This window comes from Ambystoma mexicanum, chromosome 3p (genome assembly GCF_040938575.1).
Source record: "Ambystoma mexicanum isolate Mex_15411 chromosome 3p, UKY_AmexF1_1, whole genome shotgun sequence".
Taxonomy (NCBI): Eukaryota; Metazoa; Chordata; class Amphibia; order Caudata; family Ambystomatidae; genus Ambystoma; species Ambystoma mexicanum.
Genome location: NC_090925.1, coordinates 22150894 through 22173621, shown reverse-complemented (window position 1 = coordinate 22173621; position 22728 = coordinate 22150894). Strand labels below are relative to the sequence as shown.

General features: G+C 53.0%; 1 protein-coding gene across 13 annotated transcripts in view; it reads right to left on the bottom strand.

Moving 5' to 3' along the window:
- The window catches only part of LOC138580086 (protein FAM118A-like), a 1834209-nt gene that overhangs the window by 941421 nt on the left and 870060 nt on the right, over positions 1–22728 (bottom strand). For all 13 annotated transcript variants that reach the window (XR_011304173.1, XR_011304175.1, XR_011304174.1 and 10 more), the window contains one exon: positions 6549–6677. Coding sequence is in view for 10 of the 13 variants with exons in the window: in XM_069650357.1 (XP_069506458.1) it covers positions 6549–6677 (129 nt within the window). In the remaining 3 variants the exon portion in view is untranslated. The remainder of the gene's footprint in view (positions 1–6548; positions 6678–22728) is intronic.

The window sequence follows — 22728 nt, the reverse complement described above, 5'->3', positions numbered from 1 at the left end:
TCCACAGTAGGCATGACACCCGGGGAACGCCTCTAATGCCGGGGAGATTATGCTGACCCTGATACCCGGGCCGCCGCCATGATCTCCACAGTAGGCATGACACCCGGGGAACACCTCTAATGCCGGGGAGATTATGCTGACCCTGATACCCGGGCCGCCGCCATGATCTCCACAGTAGGCATGACACCCGGGGAACGCCTCTAATGCCGGGGAGATTATGCTGACCCTGGTACCCGGGCCCCCGCCATGATCTCCACAGTAGGCATGACACCCGGGGAACGCCTCTAATGCCGGGGAGATTATGCTGACCCTGGTACCCGGGCCGCCGCCATGATCTCCACAGTAGGCATGACACCCGGGGAACGCCTCTAATGCCGGGGAGATTATGCTGACCCTGATACCCGGGCCGCCGCCATGATCTCCACAGTAGGCATGACACCCGGGGAACGCCTCTAATGCCGGGGAGATTATGCTGACCCTGATACCCGGGCCGCCGCCATGATCTCCACAGTAGGCATGACACCCGGGGAACGCCTCTAATGCCGGGGAGATTATGCTGACCCTGATACCCGGGCCGCCGCCATGATCTCCACAGTAGGCATGACACCCGGGGAACGCCTCTAATGCCGGGGAGATTATGCTGACCCTGATACCCGGGCCGCCGCCATGATCTCCACAGTAGGCATGACACCCGGGGAACGCCTCTAATGCCGGGGAGATTATGCTGACCCTGATACCCGGGCCGCCGCCATGATCTCCACAGTAGGCATGACACCCGGGGAACGCCTCTAATGCCGGGGAGATTATGCTGACCCTGATACCCGGGCCGCCGCCATGATCTCCACAGTAGGCATGACACCCGGGGAACGCCTCTAATGCCGGGGAGATGATGCTGACCCTGATACCCGGGCCGCCGCCATGATCTCCACAGTAGGCATGACACCCGGGGAACGCCTCTAATGCCGGGGAGATTATGCTGACCCTGATACCCGGGCCGCCGCCATGATCTCCACAGTAGGCATGACACCCGGGGAACGCCTCTAATGCCAGGGAGATTATGCTGACCCTGATACCCGGGCCGCCGCCATGATCTCGACAGTAGGCATGACACCCGGGGAACGCCTCTAATGCCAGGGAGATTATGCTGACCCTGATACCCTGATACCCGGGCCCCCGCCATGATCTCCACAGTAGGCATGACACCCGGGGAACGCCTCTAATGCCAGGGAGATTATGCTGACCCTGGTACCCGGGCCGCCGCCATGATCTCCACAGTAGGCATGACACCCGGGGAACGCCTCTAATGCCAGGGAGATTATGCTGACCCTGATACCCGGGCCGCCGCCATGATCTCCACAGTAGGCATGACACCCGGGGAACGCCTCTAATGCCAGGGAGATTATGCTGACCCTGATACCCGGGCCCCCGCCATGATCTCCACAGTAGGCATGACACCCGGGGAACGCCTCTAATGCCAGGGAGATTATGCTGACCCTGGTACCCGGGCCGCCGCCATGATCTCCACAGTAGGCATGACACCCGGGGAACGCCTCTAATGCCAGGGAGATTATGCTGACCCTGATATCCGGGCCGCCGCCATGATCTCCACAGTAGGCATGACACCCGGGGAACGCCTCTAATGCCAGGGAGATTATGCTGACCCTGATACCCGGGCCGCCGCCATGATCTCCACAGTAGGCATGACACCCGGGGAACGCCTCTAATGCCAGGGAGATTATGCTGACCCTGATACCCGGGCCGCCGCCATGATCTCCACAGTACGCATGACACCCGGGGAACGCCTCTAATGCCGGGGAGATTATGCTGACCCTGATACCCGGGCCGCCGCCATGATCTCCACAGTAGGCATGACACCCGGGGAACGCCTCTAATGCCGGGGAGATTATGCTGACCCTGATACCCGGGCCGCCGCCATTATCTCCACAGTAGGCATGACACCCGGGGAACGCCTCTAATGCCGGGGAGATGATGCTGACCCTGATACCCGGGCCGCCGCCATGATCTCCACAGTAGGCATGACACCCGGGGAACGCCTCTAATGCCGGGGAGATGATGCTGACCCTGATACCCGGGCCGCCGCCATGATCTCCACAGTAGGCATGACAGCCGGGGAACGCCTCTAATGCCGGGGAGATGATGCTGACCCTGATACCCGGGCCGCCGCCATGATCTCCACAGTAGGCATGACAGCCGGGGAACGCCTCTAATGCCGGGGAGATGATGCTGACCCTGATACCCGGGCCCCCGCCATGATCTCCACAGTAGGCATGACACCCGGGGAACGCCTCTAATGCCGGGGAGATTATGCTGACCCTGATACCCGGGCCGCCGCCATGATCTCCACAGTAGGCATGACACCCGGGGAACGCCTCTAATGCCAGGGAGATTATGCTGACCCTGATACCCGGGCCGCCGCCATGATCTCCACAGTAGGCATGACACCCGGGGAACGCCTCTAATGCCAGGGAGATTATGCTGACCCTGATACCCGGGCCGCCGCCATGATCTCCACAGTAGGCATGACACCCGGGGAACGCCTCTAATGCCAGGGAGATTATGCTGACCCTGATACCCGGGCCGCCGCCATGATCTCCACAGTAGGCATGACACCCGGGGAACGCCTCTAATGCCAGGGAGATTATGCTGACCCTGATACCCGGGCCGCCGCCATGATCTCCACAGTAGGCATGACACCCGGGGAACGCCTCTAATGCCAGGGAGATTATGCTGACCCTGGTACCCGGGCCCCCGCCATGATCTCCACAGTAGGCATGACACCCGGGGAACGCCTCTAATGCCAGGGAGATTATGCTGACCCTGGTACCCGGGCCGCCGCCATGATCTCCACAGTAGGCATGACACCCGGGGAACGCCTCTAATGCCAGGGAGATTATGCTGACCCTGATACCCGGGCCGCCGCCATGATCTCCACAGTAGGCATGACACCCGGGGAACGCCTCTAATGCCAGGGAGATTATGCTGACCCTGATACCCGGGCCGCCGCCATGATCTCCACAGTAGGCATGACACCCGGGGAACGCCTCTAATGCCAGGGAGATTATGCTGACCCTGATACCCGGGCCGCCGCCATGATCTCCACAGTGGGCATGACACCCGGGGAACGCCTCTAATGCCAGGGAGATTATGCTGACCCTGATACCCGGGCCGCCGCCATGATCTCCACAGTAGGCATGACACCCGGGGAACGCCTCTAATGCCAGGGAGATTATGCTGACCCTGATACCCGGGCCGCCGCCATGATCTCCACAGTAGGCATGACAGCCGGGGAACGCCTCTAATGCCAGGGAGATTATGCTGACCCTGATACCCGGGCCGCCGCCATGATCTCCACAGTAGGCATGACAGCCGGGGAACGCCTCTAATGCCAGGGAGATTATGCTGACCCTGATACCCGGGCCGCCGCCATGATCTCCACAGTAGGCATGACACCCGGGGAACGCCTCTAATGCCAGGGAGATTATGCTGACCCTGATACCCGGGCCGCCGCCATGATCTCCACAGTAGGCATGTCACCCGGGGAACGCCTCTAATGCCAGGGAGATTATGCTGACCCTGATACCCGGGCCGCCGCCATGATCTCCACAGTAGGCATGACACCCGGGGAACGCCTCTAATGCCAGGGAGATTATGCTGACCCTGATACCCGGGCCGCCGCCATGATCTCCACAGTAGGCATGACACCCGGGGAACGCCTCTAATGCCAGGGAGATTATGCTGACCCCGATACCCGGGCCGCCGCCATGATCTCCACAGTAGGCATGACACCCGGGGAACGCCTCTAATGCCAGGGAGATTATGCTGACCCCGATACCCGGGCCGCCGCCATGATCTCCACAGAAGGCATGACACCCGGGGAACGCCTCTAATGCCAGGGAGATTATGCTGACCCCGATACCCGGGCCGCCGCCATGATCTCCACAGTAGGCATGACACCCGGGGAACGCCTCTAATGCCAGGGAGATTATGCTGACCCCGATACCCGGGCCGCCGCCATGATCTCCACAGTAGGCATGACACCCGGGGAACGCCTCTAATGCCAGGGAGATTATGCTGACCCCGATACCCGGGCCGCCGCCATGATCTCCACAGTAGGCATGACACCCGGGGAACGCCTCTAATGCCAGGGAGATTATGCTGACCCCGATACCCGGGCCGCCGCCATGATCTCCACAGTAGGCATGACACCCGGGGAACGCCTCTAATGCCAGGGAGATTATGCTGACCCCGATACCCGGGCCGCCACCATGATCTCCACAGTAGGCATGACACCCGGGGAACGCCTCTAATGCCAGGGAGATTACGCTGACCCCGATACCCGGGCCGCCACCATGATCTCCACAGTAGGCATGACACCCGGGGAACGCCTCTAATGCCAGGGAGATTACGCTGACCCCGATACCCGGGCCGCCACCATGATCTCCACAGTAGGCATGACACCCGGGGAACGCCTCTAATGCCAGGGAGATTACGCTGACGCCGATACCCGGGCCGCCACCATGATCTCCACAGTAGGCATGACACCCGGGGAACGCCTCTAATGCCAGGGAGATTACGCTGACGCCGATACCCGGGCCGCCACCATGATCTCCACAGTAGGCATGACACCCGGGGAACGCCTCTAATGCCAGGGAGATTACGCTGACCCCGATACCCGGGCCGCCACCATGATCTCCACAGTAGGCATGACACCCGGGGAACGCCTCTAATGCCAGGGAGATTACGCTGACCCCGATACCCGGGCCGCCACCATGATCTCCACAGTAGGCATGACACCCGGGGAACGCCTCTAATGCCAGGGAGATTACGCTGACCCCGATACCCGGGCCGCCACCATGATCTCCACAGTAGGCATGACACCCGGGGAACGCCTCTAATGCCAGGGAGATTACGCTGACCCCGATACCCGGGCCGCCACCATGATCTCCACAGTAGGCATGACACCCGGGGAACGCCTCTAATGCCAGGGAGATTACGCTGACCCCGGTACCCGGGCCGCCACCATGGTCTCCACAGTAGGCATGACACCCGGGGAACGCCTCTAATGCCAGGGAGATTACGCTGACCCCGATACCCGGGCCGCCACCATGATCTCCACAGTAGGCATGACACCCGGGGAACGCCTCTAATGCCAGGGAGATTACGCTGACCCCGATACCCGGGCCGCCACCATGATCTCCACAGTAGGCATGACACCCGGGGAACGCCTCTAATGCCAGGGAGATTACGCTGACCCCGATACCCGGGCCGCCACCATGATCTCCACAGTAGGCATGACACCCGGGGAACGCCTCTAATGCCAGGGAGATTATGCTGACCCTGATATCCGGGCCGCCACCATGATCTCCACAGTAGGCATGACACCCGGGGAACGCCGGGCCGCCACCATGATCTCCACAGTAGGCATGACACCCGGGGAACGCCTCTAATGAGAGGGAGATTATGCTGACCCGGCTACCCGGGCCGCCACCATGATCTCCACAGTAGGCATGACACCCGGGAAACGCCTCTAATGCCAGGGAGATTATGCTGACCCTGATACCCGGGCCGCCGCCATGATCTCCACAGTAGGCATGACACCCGGGGAACGCCTCTAATGCCAGGGAGATTATGCTGACCCTGATACCCGGGCCGCCGCCATGATCTCCACAGTAGGCATGACACCCGGGGAACGCCTCTAATGCCAGGGAGATTATGCTGACCCTGGTACCCGGGCCGCCGCCATGATCTCCACAGTAGGCATGACACCCGGGGAACGCCTCTAATGCCAGGGAGATTATGCTGACCCTGATACCCGGGCCGCCACCATGATCTCCACAGTAGGCATGACACCCGGGGAACGCCTCTAATGCCAGGGAGATTATGCTGACCCTGATACCCGGGCCGCCACCATGATCTCCACAGTAGGCATGACACCCGGGGAACGCCTCTAATGCCAGGGAGATTATGCTGACCCTGATACCCGGGTCGCCACCATAATCTCCACAGTAGGCATGACACCCGGGGAACGCCTCTAATGCCAGGGAGATTATGCTGACCCTGATACCCGGGCCGCCACCATGATCTCCACAGTAGGCATGACACCCGGGGAACGCCTCTAATGCCAGGGAGATTATGCTGACCCTGATACCCGGGTCGCCACCATAATCTCCACAGTAGGCATGACACCCGGGTACTAAATGTTAGAGGCAGTCTTCATTAAACAATCAATTACAAACATGGGTGATTACATCAATCCAACACAATACAAACATCCTTGGGCACAGAAGACACAGAGAACTACAAAGGATTGGCACAGAGTACTATATATGATGTCACAGTTTAGTAAAGGAATTATCTGGGGGAATCCTGGAATATAGGTTCTCTTCATTTATTACTGCAGGTATTAACACAAAAGGAAAATGCATATGATTATGATGGGAAATGCTACTGCTCTAATGCTACATAAGAGAAAACCATTCCCACATCAACGTTTATTAATTAGGAAAGGTATTTTACTAAGAACATACCTTGAATTCAGTGTTTGTAGCTAATTCTTTAAACCCAGTTGGATCCCAGGCGATTCCACTTGGCTCTGCATACTTTCCATGCAAGTGAAGGATCCCAAACCTTTTGTGGCCTTTTGCCCAGTGAAGAACCTACACAGAAAACACATTTCCTATTATCATTTGGCTTCCTTGATAATGGAACTGATCAGATATGCATGGCTAGAACATAAAATGACTGTATATTTGATACATTTAGAATGTTTCAGTCACAGAAGCACACGACACATGCTGTGAGGTGTCAGAAATGTGAAGCAGACATCTTTGTGAAGGTTTTTCAAAATATGCCATTTTATTAAGCACAAAAGGATTTGATAAACGCCTCACTATCCCTACCCTGGCAAGGATTTTCCTTCCTATAAAATAAGCTAATGAAAACACTCTAACAAAAGGATTCTGACCCTCACACTTGTACATACAACAAACTCAACAAGGTAGGTAATGCATAGCAATTCAAACACAATAAATGTAACGGTCATCTTCAAGGCCTGGTTACTGTTCCTCCTTGTAGCCTGGGTGAATCCCCCTTCCCCAGATTCAATCAGGATTTCAAGTCATAGTTCAAAGGAATAAGACAATACTGTCTTGCAACAAAGTTAATTTGGAGATAACCAACAGTTCAAAATGTTCTGCAAGTCTTGTGTCTCTCCACTGGTGGTAGAAAGTTCCACAGAACTAATTCTTAGCAACAAAAAGGTGTATTTCCACAGTGCATCAATGTCAACAAAACTACTTCTTTGAGGATGATTCTGCAATAGTTCACAATGAGCTTTTGTGGTCTTGCCACTTCTTCTTCAACTCTTGTTTTAACCAAATGCTGATAATGGTTTTCTCACAATCCTGTTCTTCTTTGGCTTAGGCAATGCTCATTTAGGTCAGTTCTCCCAATTGCTTTTTTCTCCCTCTGACAATAGGGTCTATAAACAACTTGCTTCTTAATTGCCCCCTCTTGTCTTTGGCAATGTTGGCTCTCTTTAGCTGGATTCGTTATTACTCTCTTTAAGCTTTGCAATTGTTATTAATATTGGGTCTTAGTAATATTGCCTTTGCATGTTGTTGGTAATTATTCTGACCTTCAAATATACAATGACACTGCCACTTTCTCCACTTCAAATCAGCTTGGCATTTAGAATAATAATGTTTCTGCTTCACATCAATTCAATACACATAATGTTCATGTTTCTGCCATTGTGTTCCTTTCTCATTAATTCAGTATTCAAAATAGCCGTGCTTGGCTAGCGGGGGTGGTCACGGAGCGCTCCGGGATCGCAGTACACTGGTGAACTCATTGGGTTTGGCTTGCGCATCTGATCGCTCCCCTGCCATCGGGTTCTCTGCTACTCCTGCTTCAGGTAACCGGAAAATGGGTTCGCTCGGTTTTCTTTGACCCGCACTGATCAGAAAAAGAACGTTTCTTGCTCCAAAGACTCTCTGGTGCTCGTGGTCCAACAGAGCATGCCTTGTTGTAGGGAAAGCATACCAACTTCATGCTTCCCGACGCGCAACCTCTGCAATCACGATCTTTAGGGGGAAAGCTTTCACACGTAAAGCTTCCCGCAGCACGACCTCTGCAAAGGTCTTTGAAGGAAGAGATCCTCTCAGAACCAGCATCCGTAAGGCACCCTTCGGCAGCTCCGGCGTCTCTGCTCTCCTTCAGCTGCAACTTCAGTGTGGAGCCACGGCAATCACTCCACCTCACACTACTGCCTCTACTACGGCTACTACTCTCTTTGGACTGCACCTGAGGGGACCTTTTAGGCCTCTCAGTCTCCTTCAAGTGCGGGTCATTAACCGTAATGGCCCGCAATTTGCAGTTCAGGGCCTCCGGATTCCTCTTCTTTGTCCCAGTACTATTGGCATTGTGACATTTGAAATTTGAAGTCTCCAATATTCAATTCACTACTTTGAAGGGGATAATATAGATTACCCCTGCTATCTGCGCAGGGAGTATTAATTCTATTAAAGACTAGGAGGCGAGCATTATGCTTCAACTTCTTTAATTCACTACTCTTCAGCAGTTTCAACAAACTCAAAAATCATAACAAACACTGAAAAATCAGTCTGAACAGACTTTTCTTCTTTAGAACTACAATCCCCATAGTCTCTGTAGTCCATCTCACTCCTTGCTCAGATATGACCACATCCTGCCCTGAGCTCCTCCTCTCTTTTACTCGCTCTGAAAGTCACACAGCAAACTCCACCTGCGAACTCCACACTAAGTCCTGCAACAGGCAATGACTTGAACCACTCCGAACGAAATGTCGAACTTCCTCGACCGAGGCGACTACCTCTGCTAGTCTCCTACATCAATTATTCTTCTGCTCCTCTCCTAGGAATAAAAGAAAGCAGAAAAATCAGGGAGGTGTCCATGTATTGACGATATCACCATATCATTATCACATACTATCATCCAATATTATGCTCAATACATTACTCGGGTGGGAATTTAATGCTCGCCTCCTAGTCTTTCATAGAATTAATACTCCCTGCGCAGATAGCAGGGGTAATCTATATTCTATGACAAGACTGGAGGCATTATGCTTGTTCAAAGCTTCCCAACACTGTGACCGCTAAACCCTCGGTCGGCTTGAAATAGAATTCCTTAAAACTTCGATCATTCGACCAGTCTGCTGCTAGCATGATATCTCTAAGAGAAACCCCTGTCTTAAAAGTTTTAGATGCCATCGCTCCGCGCACTGAATGCGCTCCATACTTCCCCACATCTATGCCTGCCGCTTGCATGATCTCTTTCACCCATCTGGCGATGGTCGCCGTGGATACCCCTTTGAAAGGCTTCCTGCGCGCTATAAGCAATTGCCTAGCCTTCGCTGCTCTGAATTCTGCCATCCTGCACTCGTACTCCTTCACGCAGCCGGCTACACACCACTTAGGTCTACTCGGAAAATATGGATAGTGGACGGAAGATGTCCCAGTCTTAGTTCTCCCCACTATTGTAAAGGATTCTCCCTCCGGCCCGAAAGCCTTGCGATCCACCTCTAGGGCTCTTACGTCTGACACGCGTTTACAAGATACTAGACACAGCTGCATTGCCAGCTTACCTGACAGCTGCTTTAGTGACAAATATTTGTTGCTTGGCCAACTCTCTAGCAGTTTAAGCACCGACATCACATCCCAGATTGACTTATATCGAGGCTCTGGGGGTGCCGAAAACTTGACTCCCCTAATGAGTCGAACCACTGCTGGGTGTTCTCCTGCTGGGACGCCCTTGATAGGGAGGTGCCCCGTGGATATGGCGGACCTGTACACCCCTATGGTGCGAAACGCTTTGCCTCCTTGTAACAACTGGGCCAAAAAGTTCAAAATCATCACTACAGATGCCGAAACGGGATGAACACCTCTCCCTCTGCACCAGGCAGTCCACTTGGCCCAAGCCGCGTCGTAGCTCCTTCTCGTAGACGGGGCCCAGGATTCAGCGATAAGCTGCGCTGCCTGAGCCGAAATGCCTGGCAACGCCCAGCGTCTCCTGATATCCTGCACGCGATGAGCGGGAGTGTCCCCTTCACTCTCAGAGGATGATACGACCCAGTTGGGTCCGTGAGCAGGTGTCCTCCATCTGGGAGAATCCTGGGGTAATCCACTGCTAGCTCCATCAGCGCTGGGAACCACACTTGCGCCTTGCAGCATGGTGCTACTAACAGCAGCTCCGCTGCCTCCCTCCGACACTTCGCCAGCACTCTGCTCAGCATCGAGAACGGAGGGAACGCGTAATGAGGGCCTCCGCTCCACTCCTGCAAGAATGCATCTGTCCCTTGAGCTCCCGGGTCTAGCCTCCAGCTGAAATAGTCCGCTGTTTGGGCGTTCAACCGGGATGCGAACAGGTCTATGTGTACTGGTCCCCATCTTTCGGTCAACCTCCGAAACACCGCCGGATCCAGTTTCCAATCGCTGGAATCCGTGAGGTAGCGAGAGTTCCAGTCTGCTATCACATTCAGCGTCCCGGGGAGGTACTCCGCTGTGACCGACGTCTCTGACTGTAGACAAAGGTGCCAAAAGTCCTTCACTAGCTCTGCTAGCATTCTGGATTTCGTGCCGCCTAGATGGTTTATATATCGCACTGCTGAAATGTTGTCCATCTTCAGCAGAACACATGACCTCATCTTCCCTTTCGTGAAGGCTCTGATCGCAAACGATCCCGCCAACAGCTCTAGGCAATTTATGTGCAACCGGAGCTCCTCCTCGCTCCACTTTCCCCCTGTCTGCAGGTCTCCACACTGAGCGCCCCAGCCCAGGCGACTGGTGTCGGATTCTATAACCAGATCTGGCTTGTCTCCGAAAATGGCACGACCATTCCAGGTGTCCATATTCTTCAACCACCATTCCAGCTCCGTCTTGGATTCCTGATCCAACGGTACTAACTGATGGTATCGCAGGCCTTGCTGCAGATGTCTTATCTTCAACCTCTGCAGAGCTTGGTAATGTAACGGCCCTGGAAATATGGCCTGAATAGAAGCTGCTAACAGCCCTACTATCCTCGCTAGAGTTCTGAGGGACACGACCTGCTTCTGAAGGCATATTCTCAATTCTCTTTTGATGTCTCGGATCTTCCGGGATGGAAGCTCGAGCGTCGCCTTCCTGGTATCCAGTATAAAGCCTAGAAAGTCTAGCCTCTGCGCTGGCTCGGTATCTGACTTCTCTATGTTCACCAGGAATCCTAGGGAAGCTAGTAGATCCTGGACCCAACGCGTCTGATACTTGAGGGACTATCGATCCTCGGCCAGAAGCAGGAGTTCATCTAGATAGATGATTAGTCTTATTCCCTTCTCTCTAATCGCCGCCGCTACCGGCTTCATCACCTTGGTAAAGGCCCAAGGCGCTGAGGCAAGCCCGAAGGGCATAGTCCTGAACTGCCAAAGCTGTCCTCTCCAGCGAAAAGCTAGGAAAGGTCTGAACTCCTCCGCTATTGGTATCGTTAGGTAGGCATCCTTCAGATCCAGTCTCGTCAACCAATCCTTCTCTCTGAGCGAATCCCGGAGCTGATGGATGCCCTCCATCTTGAAGTGATGTAAACTACCCAACCGTTCAGCTCCTTCAAGTTTATAACTGGGCGCACCTTCTCTTTTCTGTGCACCGGAAACATATTGCTTACAAACATGGGGTCTTCTCGGCATCTCTCTATGGCGTTCTTTGCTGCTAGCAGGCCTAGCTCCCGGTCTAGGAGCAACTGCTCTGCGCGCCCCAGATGCTGCTGATGCGGCCTGCGCTCCTGTACGGGCGATTGGATGAACTCTAAGCCCATACCCGCCACCGTTCGTAACACCCAAGCGTCGCTGGAAAGCTTGCGCCAGTTTCTCAAGAATTTGCCAGTTCTCCCCCCTACTGGGGGATAATACGCTGCTCTCACCTTGGGTGAAAGCTTGGCCACGGCCGGCTCCTCTTCCTCTGCGGCCCCTTGGGAAGCGTCTTCTGGACGGGATGAAGGAGTCCTGCTGCCTAATCTCCCAGTACTGTGCTCTGGGATTCTGGGATCTTCTTCCTCCTCGGTTGCGACCAGTGGAACGACCCCTGGAGCGACTGGTCCCTCCGAAAACTCGGTTGGGAAAGATTTTCCTGATGGAGGCCTGTGCTTTCTCAAGAGACATGTAGGTGCCCACGAAGCGACCCATCTCTTTGCTGAAGGTCTCTCCGAAGAGAAGTCCTTGAGCCGCCTCTCCGGCCTCGTAAGAGGCTAAATCACTGAGCTTCTCGTCTATTTTCAATAGCAGGCCTCTCCGACGCTTGGAAGCGATGGCGCAGTTTGTATTTCCCAAAAGGCACACAGCCCGCTGCGCCCAGCCTGCCAGGGTGTCAGGGTCGACTTCTTCTCCTGTATCTCTGGCTCTCTCCGCCAGGTCCATGATCTTTGCGAGTGGCCCAGCCAGGTCCAGCACCTTCTCCTGGCAGCTCCACCAAGATTTATCAATGCCCTTACGAGGGTCCTTGCTCGTCTTTGAAACGAAAGTCAGCATCTTGGGGTCTAACTCCGGCGTCTCGGCCACCTTTCCTGGGAGGTCTGGCCTCGGGCACTCCGCTCGAAGTCTCTGGCGGACCTCCTTGTCCAGCGCTTTTCTTAGTCTCTTGGTCATATACTGTGCCACCCTCGGCGAGGGCTGCCAGTCTGACGACCTCGGATTCCGGATGCTGTCCGGATCAAACATCCCTTCCTCCTCTTTTTCGAGGTGTTTCTCCTTGCGGAGTCTCTTTCCTCCGCTGGGCTTGCACTCTTCCTCCTCTCTCGATTCCTCCTCCTCTTGCGAGGGGGGCTCCTCTTCTTCCGGCTCCTCTCCCGAACCTGGGTCATCATCTCCATCATACTCTTCCCCTGGAGCGGGGGTCGTGAGGTCCGGCACTGTCTGATGCCGCAGATATGCTTCCCGGAGCTTTGCGAAGGCGTCGATGAACTCTGGGGCCTTGTCTTTTGCCCCTTCCAAAGGGCCCGGGGGGTTGAGAGGGGCTCTCCTCTTTCGGGCCTTGATACTCCCCTGTGACCCTCTCTCTGAGGGTTCTGTGGGCGTGCGTTCAGTCCGAATGGTGCTGTCTATAGGCTGTTGCAGTCTCGCTTCCAAGGACTCCAGCCTATCTTGTAGAGGTTTAACCCCTAGAGCCACTGCATCTATCAGTGAGTTCCCCAGCACCTCCTTGAAGCTGGCAGCCAGGTCTGAAGGCTGCTCTTCCTCGCTCCACTCAAATTCTGACATTCTTGAGGATGCTGTGTGCCTTAAATACCTTAAAAAGGTGCCGCAGCACGCCCCGTACACTATAGATGTTGCTGACGGGCCAGAGATCCTACAACCTCTTTATTCTTCCTCCCGTCTGTTTTATGTCAAACTATTGACAAAATATATATATATTTATTTATTATTATTATTTTTTCACAAATCTCGTGGCTGCACCGGACTTTACTTTTTCTTGGATGCCTGGGATGGGCGTGTGTCAATTAGCGGCCCCTCTGTGCTGGGCCTCGCATATCAGGCAGCAGATCGCCTGCTTTCGCCTCCAGCTGCTCTTCTGCACTAGCTGCAGCCTGCTCACGAACGGGCCGCATTGTCTCTGAGCGCTCCGCCCGCGTTCCGCAATAATGGAACTGCTGCTTCTTCTGAACGAAGCACGTTCTTATTCACCGCCGGGTCCGGCTCCCCAAACATAGACCGCTCCGTTCCGCGTCGCGAAGAAAACACACGACGCGGAAGCGAGCGGGGATAAGGCCCCTCCTTCCCAAAGGAGGGGGCCAGGCGACTCCTCTGCTCCCTAGCGTGGCCGACCACGCCTCCGCGAAGGAGGGGGCCTGCTGCTGCTAGGCAGCCCCGACAGCTCTCCAATGCTGCCGCCTCGGCTACCCCGAAGGGGATCCGGGCGGCACCCTGCTAACGCTCCTGAATGCTGCAGGTCCTCGCAACTGCGGCTCACACCCCCGCAGTGCCGGTCATATGGCACGGGGCGGCCGCGCTGCGAGCAGTGTTCGCTGCGAAAGCGAAAGTAAAATGCACACGAAAACGAAACGAATGCGTTCGAGCGCCTACGCGCTGCAAAAACTAAACTTGCGACCTAAGCTCGCATCAGAAACACATATGAAGTGTACTCCTCGCCCGCCTATGCGGCATCCTTCCTCAAATAAGAGATTAATCCCCCACAAAACTCTAAATACTACAGTATAGTAGGGAGCTTAATAAAAAGGCACTTATCTGCTTGAAGAGCAGTAAAAGAAGAGGAGGAGCTCAGGGCAGGATGTGGTCAAATCTGAGCAAGGAGTGAGATGGACTACAGAGACTCTGGGGATTGTAGTTCTAAAGAAGAAAAGTCTGTTCACACTGATTTTTCAGTGTTTTGTTATGGTTTTTGAGTTTGTTGAAACTGCTGAAGAGTAGTGAATTAAAGAAGTTGAAGCATAATGCTCGCCTCCAGTCTTGTCATAGAATTGTTATCAGATTTGTTTCTATCCATAACCACCTTTTTCAAAGGAGTATTACAACGTTTTACTGAGTGGTTTTGCTCTCGAGGGAAATTAGAACTTTTAGAATCTAATGTGTTAACATTCAAAAATTAATATTTAGTATTCCTCTGTTGAGCATGGGAGCTTCCACCTCTACAACTGTGTTTAACATTGGGGGCAGGTTCTTACTCCAGTACAGGATTGGTTAGCACAGTTTTAACCTTTAACAGGATAGTTATCTTTGGGAAAGAACAGCTCCTTCTGACAACAAGCCATTACATATTCCAGCACCACAGGGTCTTACTCCTCTGAGGAAGAGAAATACAGCATCCCTCCCAGCTGAGTCCTCGTGTTCACTTGGGAACCTTCTCCTACCAGGTGATCTTCCTGGCTAATACCACCCCGAGGGTCGAGATCAGGTAGCGGCTGCCTTCCCCTGGCCACCTGGGAGGAGACTTTAGTTAGGGTTTTGTGAGGACTCTGTGGGATTCATCACAATGCATAGAATATTCTGGAAGCATACAATTGTCATCCTTTCACTATACATAGTGATTGCCAGAAATGAATTATATATATTCTCACAAGAAAGCATCTGTAAGGTTTCTAAAATGTACACATAATCGAGAGCATGTTGGATTGTTTGAATGGAAGTTACTGCCACTTCCGTTTCATTTAGGAAAGAGAAATAGCACAAACAGCATTATGTGAACACATCATAGCTCTGCCAATTACAGGTTTGTGGGTGTAAAAATATCACTACATGTATACTAAATCAATGTTAATACATAAAGAAGTCACATATACCTTAGGAGGCTGTATAACAAAACCCCTGGAGGAAATGCTCCAGGTCACCACGAGTAAAAACGTATGACGTGAATGGGCAGACAAAGCAAACAATAGTACATAAGCATTTACACAGTGCATTGCATTGCGCATGTATTTATTTATTACGATTTACATATGGCTCACTCAACAAATAAACAATCTGCTTCAGGCCGCGTACAAAAGAACACAAAACAAAGCCACAGTGCAGACATTAATGGAAGGGAAGGGTACATTTGGAAAAGGCTACAAGGTCACAAACGATTCCTTTTACAGTAGTCAAAAAGCACCCTTCTGGGAGTTGGTAAAGTGCTAGCATTGCTTAGTGATGTTTCTTTTTAAAATGATAGACCTTGGATGTTTCTTTGAGGTGTTCCCGTCTCAGAGATAGTTTGAAATTCTCTTTCTCTCATACTTCTAGGGACATTTGAGTTCCGTGGCTTGGGACCTTGTGATGATTGCAGTCGGACGCCAGTTCCTGTTAATGTGAGTGCCATTTGATACTGTATTGCTGATGATGATCTCAAGTGTTGTGGGAAATGTTTTGACAGTGTCGTGAATCCTAGTAGACTCCATGGAGAATGCAGCTCATGCATATAGTGCAAAATATTTTATTTGGGACTTTAGAAAAAGCCTGAGCACCTCACACAAAGAGGTAAGAAAGCCAAACCAAAAATATTTTCTTACTTCAGTAAGGTTTTCCCCACACAGTTTCTCATGTCTCTCTTCAATGCCACTCACAGTCTCTTGGGCACTACTTGGCTTGACAGGTAGACATCCTGATTGCCAGTGACCACTCCCTTTGACCACTAGTTGGGTAGTGCTTCTGAAGTAAAACGGACACTGTTGCTGAAGTTCCAGTCCTGTCACTGTATGGTCCACAGCAGTCTCCAGAGGTGAGGAGTGCCATGAAGGTATCTAGGTGATTGGCCAGGCGCTACAGTGCTTCTTATCTCAGGGGCCTCATCCTCTTACCCAAGCTGTTCTCACTTACCTCTGACCCTCGCACTGCTGTCTAGCTTCTCCATCATTCCACCCGAAGCTCATTCCTCCTCCCACTTCCCCAAGACCACAGGTAGAATGTCCCATGGTATATGGACCAAGTTACTTACCTGTAACTCCAGCAAGAGTCTGGAATGGATTCACATGCTCATGCATATTCCCCGCCGTCAGGCTGGGAATCCTCAATAAAAAAAAAAAAAGAAAGCAGTTTCGCTTTAGACTCAAAAACTGCTCGTCTCCTCTATAACCAAACACTGTCCTTTGGGTCATACTGCTCCTAGCCAATGATACTCAACCTCCTAAACTCCACCCCTGTTGGCCATATTCAGATGTGGCAGAGCACGTAAAGTGGCAGTATGAACCAAGAAGAGCCACAGAGGGAAAAGAGGAAGGGTTCGCATGTGAATCCATGCCAGGCCCACGCATGGGGTCTGGTATGGATTCACATGCTCACAAATACGATAAAATAGCATTACATATACACAACCACAGGAGGTGGCAAGACTCAACAGAAGCAATACACTTACCCCTGGAACAGACTCACCGCAAGTAAACAGGTTGTGTAGCACTGCTTGGCCGACTCAGGACTCCTCCCTGTCAACGCAGTAGAATCTCGCCAAGGTGTGCATGGACCTCCATGTAGCAGCTCTGCAGATGTTGAGCAGGGGAACACCGGAGAGAAACGCAGTCGTCGCTGCAATGGCTCTGGTGGAATGGGTTCTAGGCATGCCTGGAAGAGGTCTGGTAGCCAGAAAATGACAGCGCATGATACAGCCGGAGAGGCACCTGGAGATGGAAGCCTTAGACATGGCCTTCATGTGATTCACAGGTCCAAAATTGAAGAACAATTGGGAAGTCTTCTGTAAAAACGTGCATGCCACATAAAACTACAAGGCACGCGCAACGCCCTTTCAGCAGGCGTAGAAGCGTTCAGAAAGAACACTAGCAGAACCAAAAGCTCATTGAAACGGAACTCCAAGGGGACCTTTGGCTATAATGGTGGGGTGGGTGTGCAGCAAAATCCTTGTAGAGTGGAAGGGCTGGTATGGCTGATTGCAGGAGAGGGCCTGGATCTCCCCAACCCCCCTGGCCGAAGTGAAGGCCACCAGGAAAGCTGTGGTACACAAAAGAAACTTTAGAGGGGCCTGATGTATCTGCTCAAATGTTGGCCCCATGAGCTTAGTTAAAACCACATTGAGCTCCCAAGCCAGAGCCTTCACTGGTGGAAAAGTCCCAAAGAGGCCTTTGAGTAACTCCTTGACGAGCCTGTGCGACCATAGGGAGGACTTTCCAGGCACCCAGGTGTACCGGGTTATGGCAGCTAGATACACCTTGATAGAGGCATGAGCCAGGCCAGCCTTGGCCAGCAAAAGCATATACGGTAGGAACTGCAGGTCTGTGATTCGCAGCAGCATAATCTTCTGATCCAGCATCACACCGAGAAGTGCTTCCATTTGGGGCCATAACAAGACAGCAGTCGTGGTGCAATATTGTTCCGTTTCTTCTGGAGAGAATTTCAGGAAGTGGAGGCAGCCAAATGCTTGTAGCCACTGACAGAGGGAGCAGGTCCAGCTACCAGATCGGCCGGCGCCATGAGAATCATCCTGCAATGTTAACATCTGATTGTGTTGATCACACGTAGCAGAAGCGGGATCGAAGGGAAGGTGTACAGGGAGAGACCCTCCCATAGGAACAAGAACGCATCCCCCAGGCTCCTTGGCTGAGGTTACCTGCTGGCAAACCTCCGGCACTTTGAGTTGGCCGCTGTCGCAAAGAGATTGATCTGGGGAAGACCCCAATGGCTGAAGAGTTGAGACCCCTGGGCCTGCTGAAGTTCTTACTCGTGGCAGAACAGCAGCTCCCTTCTGAGCGAGTATGCAATGGTGTTCTTGATGCCTGCCAGGGGTGAAAAGGAACAAGTAACATGTCCTGAAGAATGGCCCAGCGCCACAGGAACTGGGCTTCCAGGGAGAGAGCAGGAGAGTGCGTCCCACCTTGTTTCCGGATGTAGAACATGGTGGTGGTGCTGTCTGTGAAGATCTGCACCAGCTTCCCCAGTAGCTGCGGTCAGAAGGACTTGAGGGCCCAGAACACTGCCCTGAGCTTCAGGACGCTGATGTGTAAGTCCTTCTCCTCAGGTAGCCAGAGGCCTCTGGCATGTGACTGCCCTCTGTGGGCTCTCCAACCTTTCAGGAAGGCATCCATGGTGACAGCGGCATAGTACTGAGGAATCTGAAAGGGAGCTCCTTGAGTGAGATGAGGGCGCACTGCTCACCACTGTAGAGCTTGCCGGAATGCCTGATTGAGGGTGATCTTGTCTGTCCAATCACCTGACACCTGCTGCCACCATGCGTCTAGCAATTCCTGAAGAGTTTGGATCTGGAGGCTGCAGAAAGGTACCATATGGATACAGGAAGACCTCATGCCCAGCAGAGACTTGATTGACCTGACAGTTCCGATGGCTACTGCTGATAGCCGCTGAACCGACCCCATGATGGCATTCACCATCTCCTCGAGGGGGTTGCCAGACATGTAACTGTGTTGAGATGGGCGCACAGGAACAGAACGTTCTGCAATGGCACCACGCAGAACTTAGGATAGTTGAACGAGAATCCAAACTCTGCGTATCATCTCTGATATGTGCTGGTTTGCCAGCATCTGAATGCAGTTGCAGATGAGCCAGTCATCCAGTCAAGGGTAGACATAGATGCCCCTGCAGCGTAGATGCGCCATTGCCGGGGCCAACCACTTTGGGAACACCCTTGGAGCTGATGTTAGGCCAAAAGGCAGGGCCTTGAACTGATAATACTACCCATGGACCACAAAACGCTGACATTTTCGATGTTTCCGCTAAATGGTGATGTGAAAGTATGTACCCTCCAGGTCCAGAGTTGCTAGAAAGTCCAGCTGGCCAAGCATGTGCTGCAAAGTGACCATCCTGAACAGCTGGGACATCAAGTATGTATTCAGGCATCTTAAGTCTTGGATTGGCCAACACCCTCCTGACGTCTTCCGAACTAGAAAGCAGGGAACGAAATTGGGATTTGTTGTCCAGGAGAAAAAAGCAGCTGCTGGGTATCCAGCATAACCATTTAGGCAGGAGCTACCTCTGGCGAACCAGAAGTTAATACAGACTGTGCAGCAAATCGAAGTTTGTGTAAGATGCAAACTCTAACTTTGTGGCCATTTCATTTTATCCAATATGCTCTATATGTCCCTTGAGTGTGTTCTTTATCATCCTTTATATACATCCTCAAACATACATAGTTAATATCACATAGGTAGGTGTGTATGGCACCATTTACCCCAGGAGTCAAAAGTAGCTCCTGGTAGCTGTTGGCTATAACCAGGAGCTAAATAGTTCTCAGCTTCTGCCAATTTCGAACCCTGAGAAAGTATTTGGAGTACACTTCGGAACCCCAGAGTCGTTGAGGAACAATCTCTATTGCCCCTGTTCTTAACATTACCTGACCCTCCTGCAACAGTTGAGACATGTGTAGTTCTTGACGCGCCACATGAGGAATGCGAGGAGACTTGTATTGGAATTCCAAGGTGTGCCTTTGATGAAGAACGTCCAACACCCATTTGTCCGTGGTGATGGCTTTCCACTGGTCGCCAAAGTAAGCTAGCCAGCCTCCCAATAGGGTGCAAAAGTTGGGGCCCCGGATCCAAATCCGGTTCTGGCATGGTTGGGCATCTGCGTCCTGGCCAGTAGGCGACAACGACACTGGCCTCCGCTGCAGAAGGCCAGTGAGCGGCCCCTGTAGGCTTCCTGCATGGTGGAGCGGGAGGACTGACGATAGGGGGTAGCATACCCCTTGGAGAACATGTTGGACTTCTCTCTTGAAGAACGAAAGGGTGACGGTCTCCTCTGCTGTAGTGTCCCCAGAGAGCTTGCCATCTGCATATCAGTTTTAATTTCTTGGAGTATCTCGTCCACCGCCTTTCCAAACAAGTTGTCCCCATAAGAAGGCAGGCCCACCACCATGGACTGCACGTCTATCCAGAAGGCCATGGTCTTTAGCCAACCCTGGCATGGAAGGGCCACACCATTGCCCATCTGGCAGAAACCAGAGTCTGCTATGTCCAGCCCCACTGTGATGGTGTGGTCCAAGTCTGCCTCACCCTCATGGAAACGGGCCAGGGCCTCAGCCTCAGTGTGTCATGATTCCTACCCCTGGGCATCCGGACCAGGTCCATCTGTCCCGGGAGCAGGCATCCAAGGTCCATCTGTCCCGGGAGCAGGCATCCAGATACTTGGGAAAAACCCAGCAGCCCCGGCTAGGGGCTATCTGGGTACGGTCCAGGCGCCGTAGGTGCCAGGCTCATAGAAGGGGTCAGTCCTGGCGCCATAGGCGCCAGGCTCATTTGCTTTCACTTACCTCATGCAGACCATGCTGCTCAGCATTCAAGCCAATGTGAAGTCTGAAGGGGGACTACTTTATGTCAGGGACTATTTTCTTACTCGGGTGTGGTCTTGGGAACTTCTTACCTGGGACTACTTTGAAGGCTATTTAAACCACGCCCGAAGAGCAGCTCACGCTTCGTGTTATTCTGCATCCTGCAGCGTAACGCTCACCGTGCCTGCAAGCCAGCATCCAGTCTTCTGCCACGCCCGCCTCAAGTCTGGAGCTCCTAGAGAAAAGGGAGAAAGAAGGAAAAAGGTTAGAACAAGAACAATACTTATTTCCTCACCTGATTCTGGATCCATCGCGCCAGTGAAGTAACTGGTTATCCACGCGCCCCTGCATTCTACGCAGGATGGAGAGCTCGTTCTTTAAAAAACTACAGTGAGAATATAAAAAGAGACATCAGAGGTGATTAGAGGCCAGAACAGTGGGGGGGGGGTTATCACTCAAATCCACGGGTGGCTAATTCCCTTTCTACACTTTCAGGAGAATACTTCTTTGGGTCAAGCAGACGAGATTAGGTGGGCCAGTCCAGTCTGTCATCTCGGCACTACGTGTCACGTGGGTGGAAACCGCAGCTGTCCAGTTCCGATCGACGCCCCTCTGGAAGACAAGTTAGCGTAACACATTGTTGTTTGGCAGGAAATCCAATATTGGCCAGAGCTTATACCAAAGATCCCTGTCATAGCGAGACAGGATTGGGAGGGCATTGGCGGCTTTGACAGTGGAAGCTGCAGTGTCAATGATGTGTTTGTCCTCCTAATCCGGGGGCACCATGCACGAGGAGATGGGTTAGAGAAGCATTTTCAGGTGGTGGCCGACACCACTGAGACCAGAGAAGGCTGTGATCCTGTACTTCTTCTCCAGCCTGTCTCTTTTGGAGGGTGTGGTGCTTGGCGTCTTCATCAGGGCCACATCTTCCTCCCAGACGTCGACCAAGAAAGGAACCGACATGGCAGTATTCCGCATGTCGCTGAAAGAAAAACCCCTCTCTCTTATTTTCCTCTGCACCAGACTGAAGAGTTTGGATGCTTGCGAGATCATGGCATGGAATGAGCCAATCTCGTCCGGTGGCGAAGCCCTGGCGGGCTCGTCAGTGCTCAGAGGTTCCCCGTCAGCAGGGATATAATCGGCCTACTCGCCGGTATGAGTAGCCGTGTTATCCGTGTCACCAGTGTTGGTAAGTGGCGGCTCCTCCTCCACCGGGGTTAAGGCCCTATGGGGCGGCGTCGGCTGGCGCTTTGGCCCGGAAGGGCTGGGATGACACTTTGGTCTGGTAGGGCTCCTTGTCGGGGGACCTAGGAGGGCTGCGGGCCGGACCAAGCACAGGTGCAGCAGGTAGCCTCTGTTGGATTTCCGACACCAAGGTGTGAAGGGTGGTGAGGATGTCTAGTGACATACCCCTGGGTGCCCGCTGGGGTGCGAATGGAGCAGCCGGAAATGGATACGGGCTGAAACCCTTTGGAGGGGCAAACAGCTGATCTGGCTCCTGGCTTGGAGATCCATCCTGGGACATGAGCCTGTGGGCCCCTTCATGGTCCGAGTAGTAGCCCTCCGGCAGATGCTTGTCCTCAGACCTACTATACCTGTGAGAGGATTACTTCAGAGACCCCACAAGCACTGGGGGAGACACCCTCATGGGTATCAGAAGGAAGTCCGTCGGAGGCAAAAAATCCCTCAACCTACCCAAATCCCTCTGGAATGAGTTGATGATGGGAGCCTGCAAAGTTGGCATTGTCACTGCAGTCATGGCCGGTACAGCAGCAGACGGAGGGTGTGGAGGCAGACCCACCCTTGGTGTTGCGTCATCATGACCATAGAAACGACAGTCGTCACTGGGCATCTCATCTCCGAAGTAATGGTGGTCGTCGACAGAGTCGCGGCCATCGACAAAGAGACCATCGACGAGGTGGAAGTCTTGTAGCCGAAGTAGCCGTTGACGAGGCAGTGGGCCTGGTAGACGATGGTGTCGTTGACGGGGTCT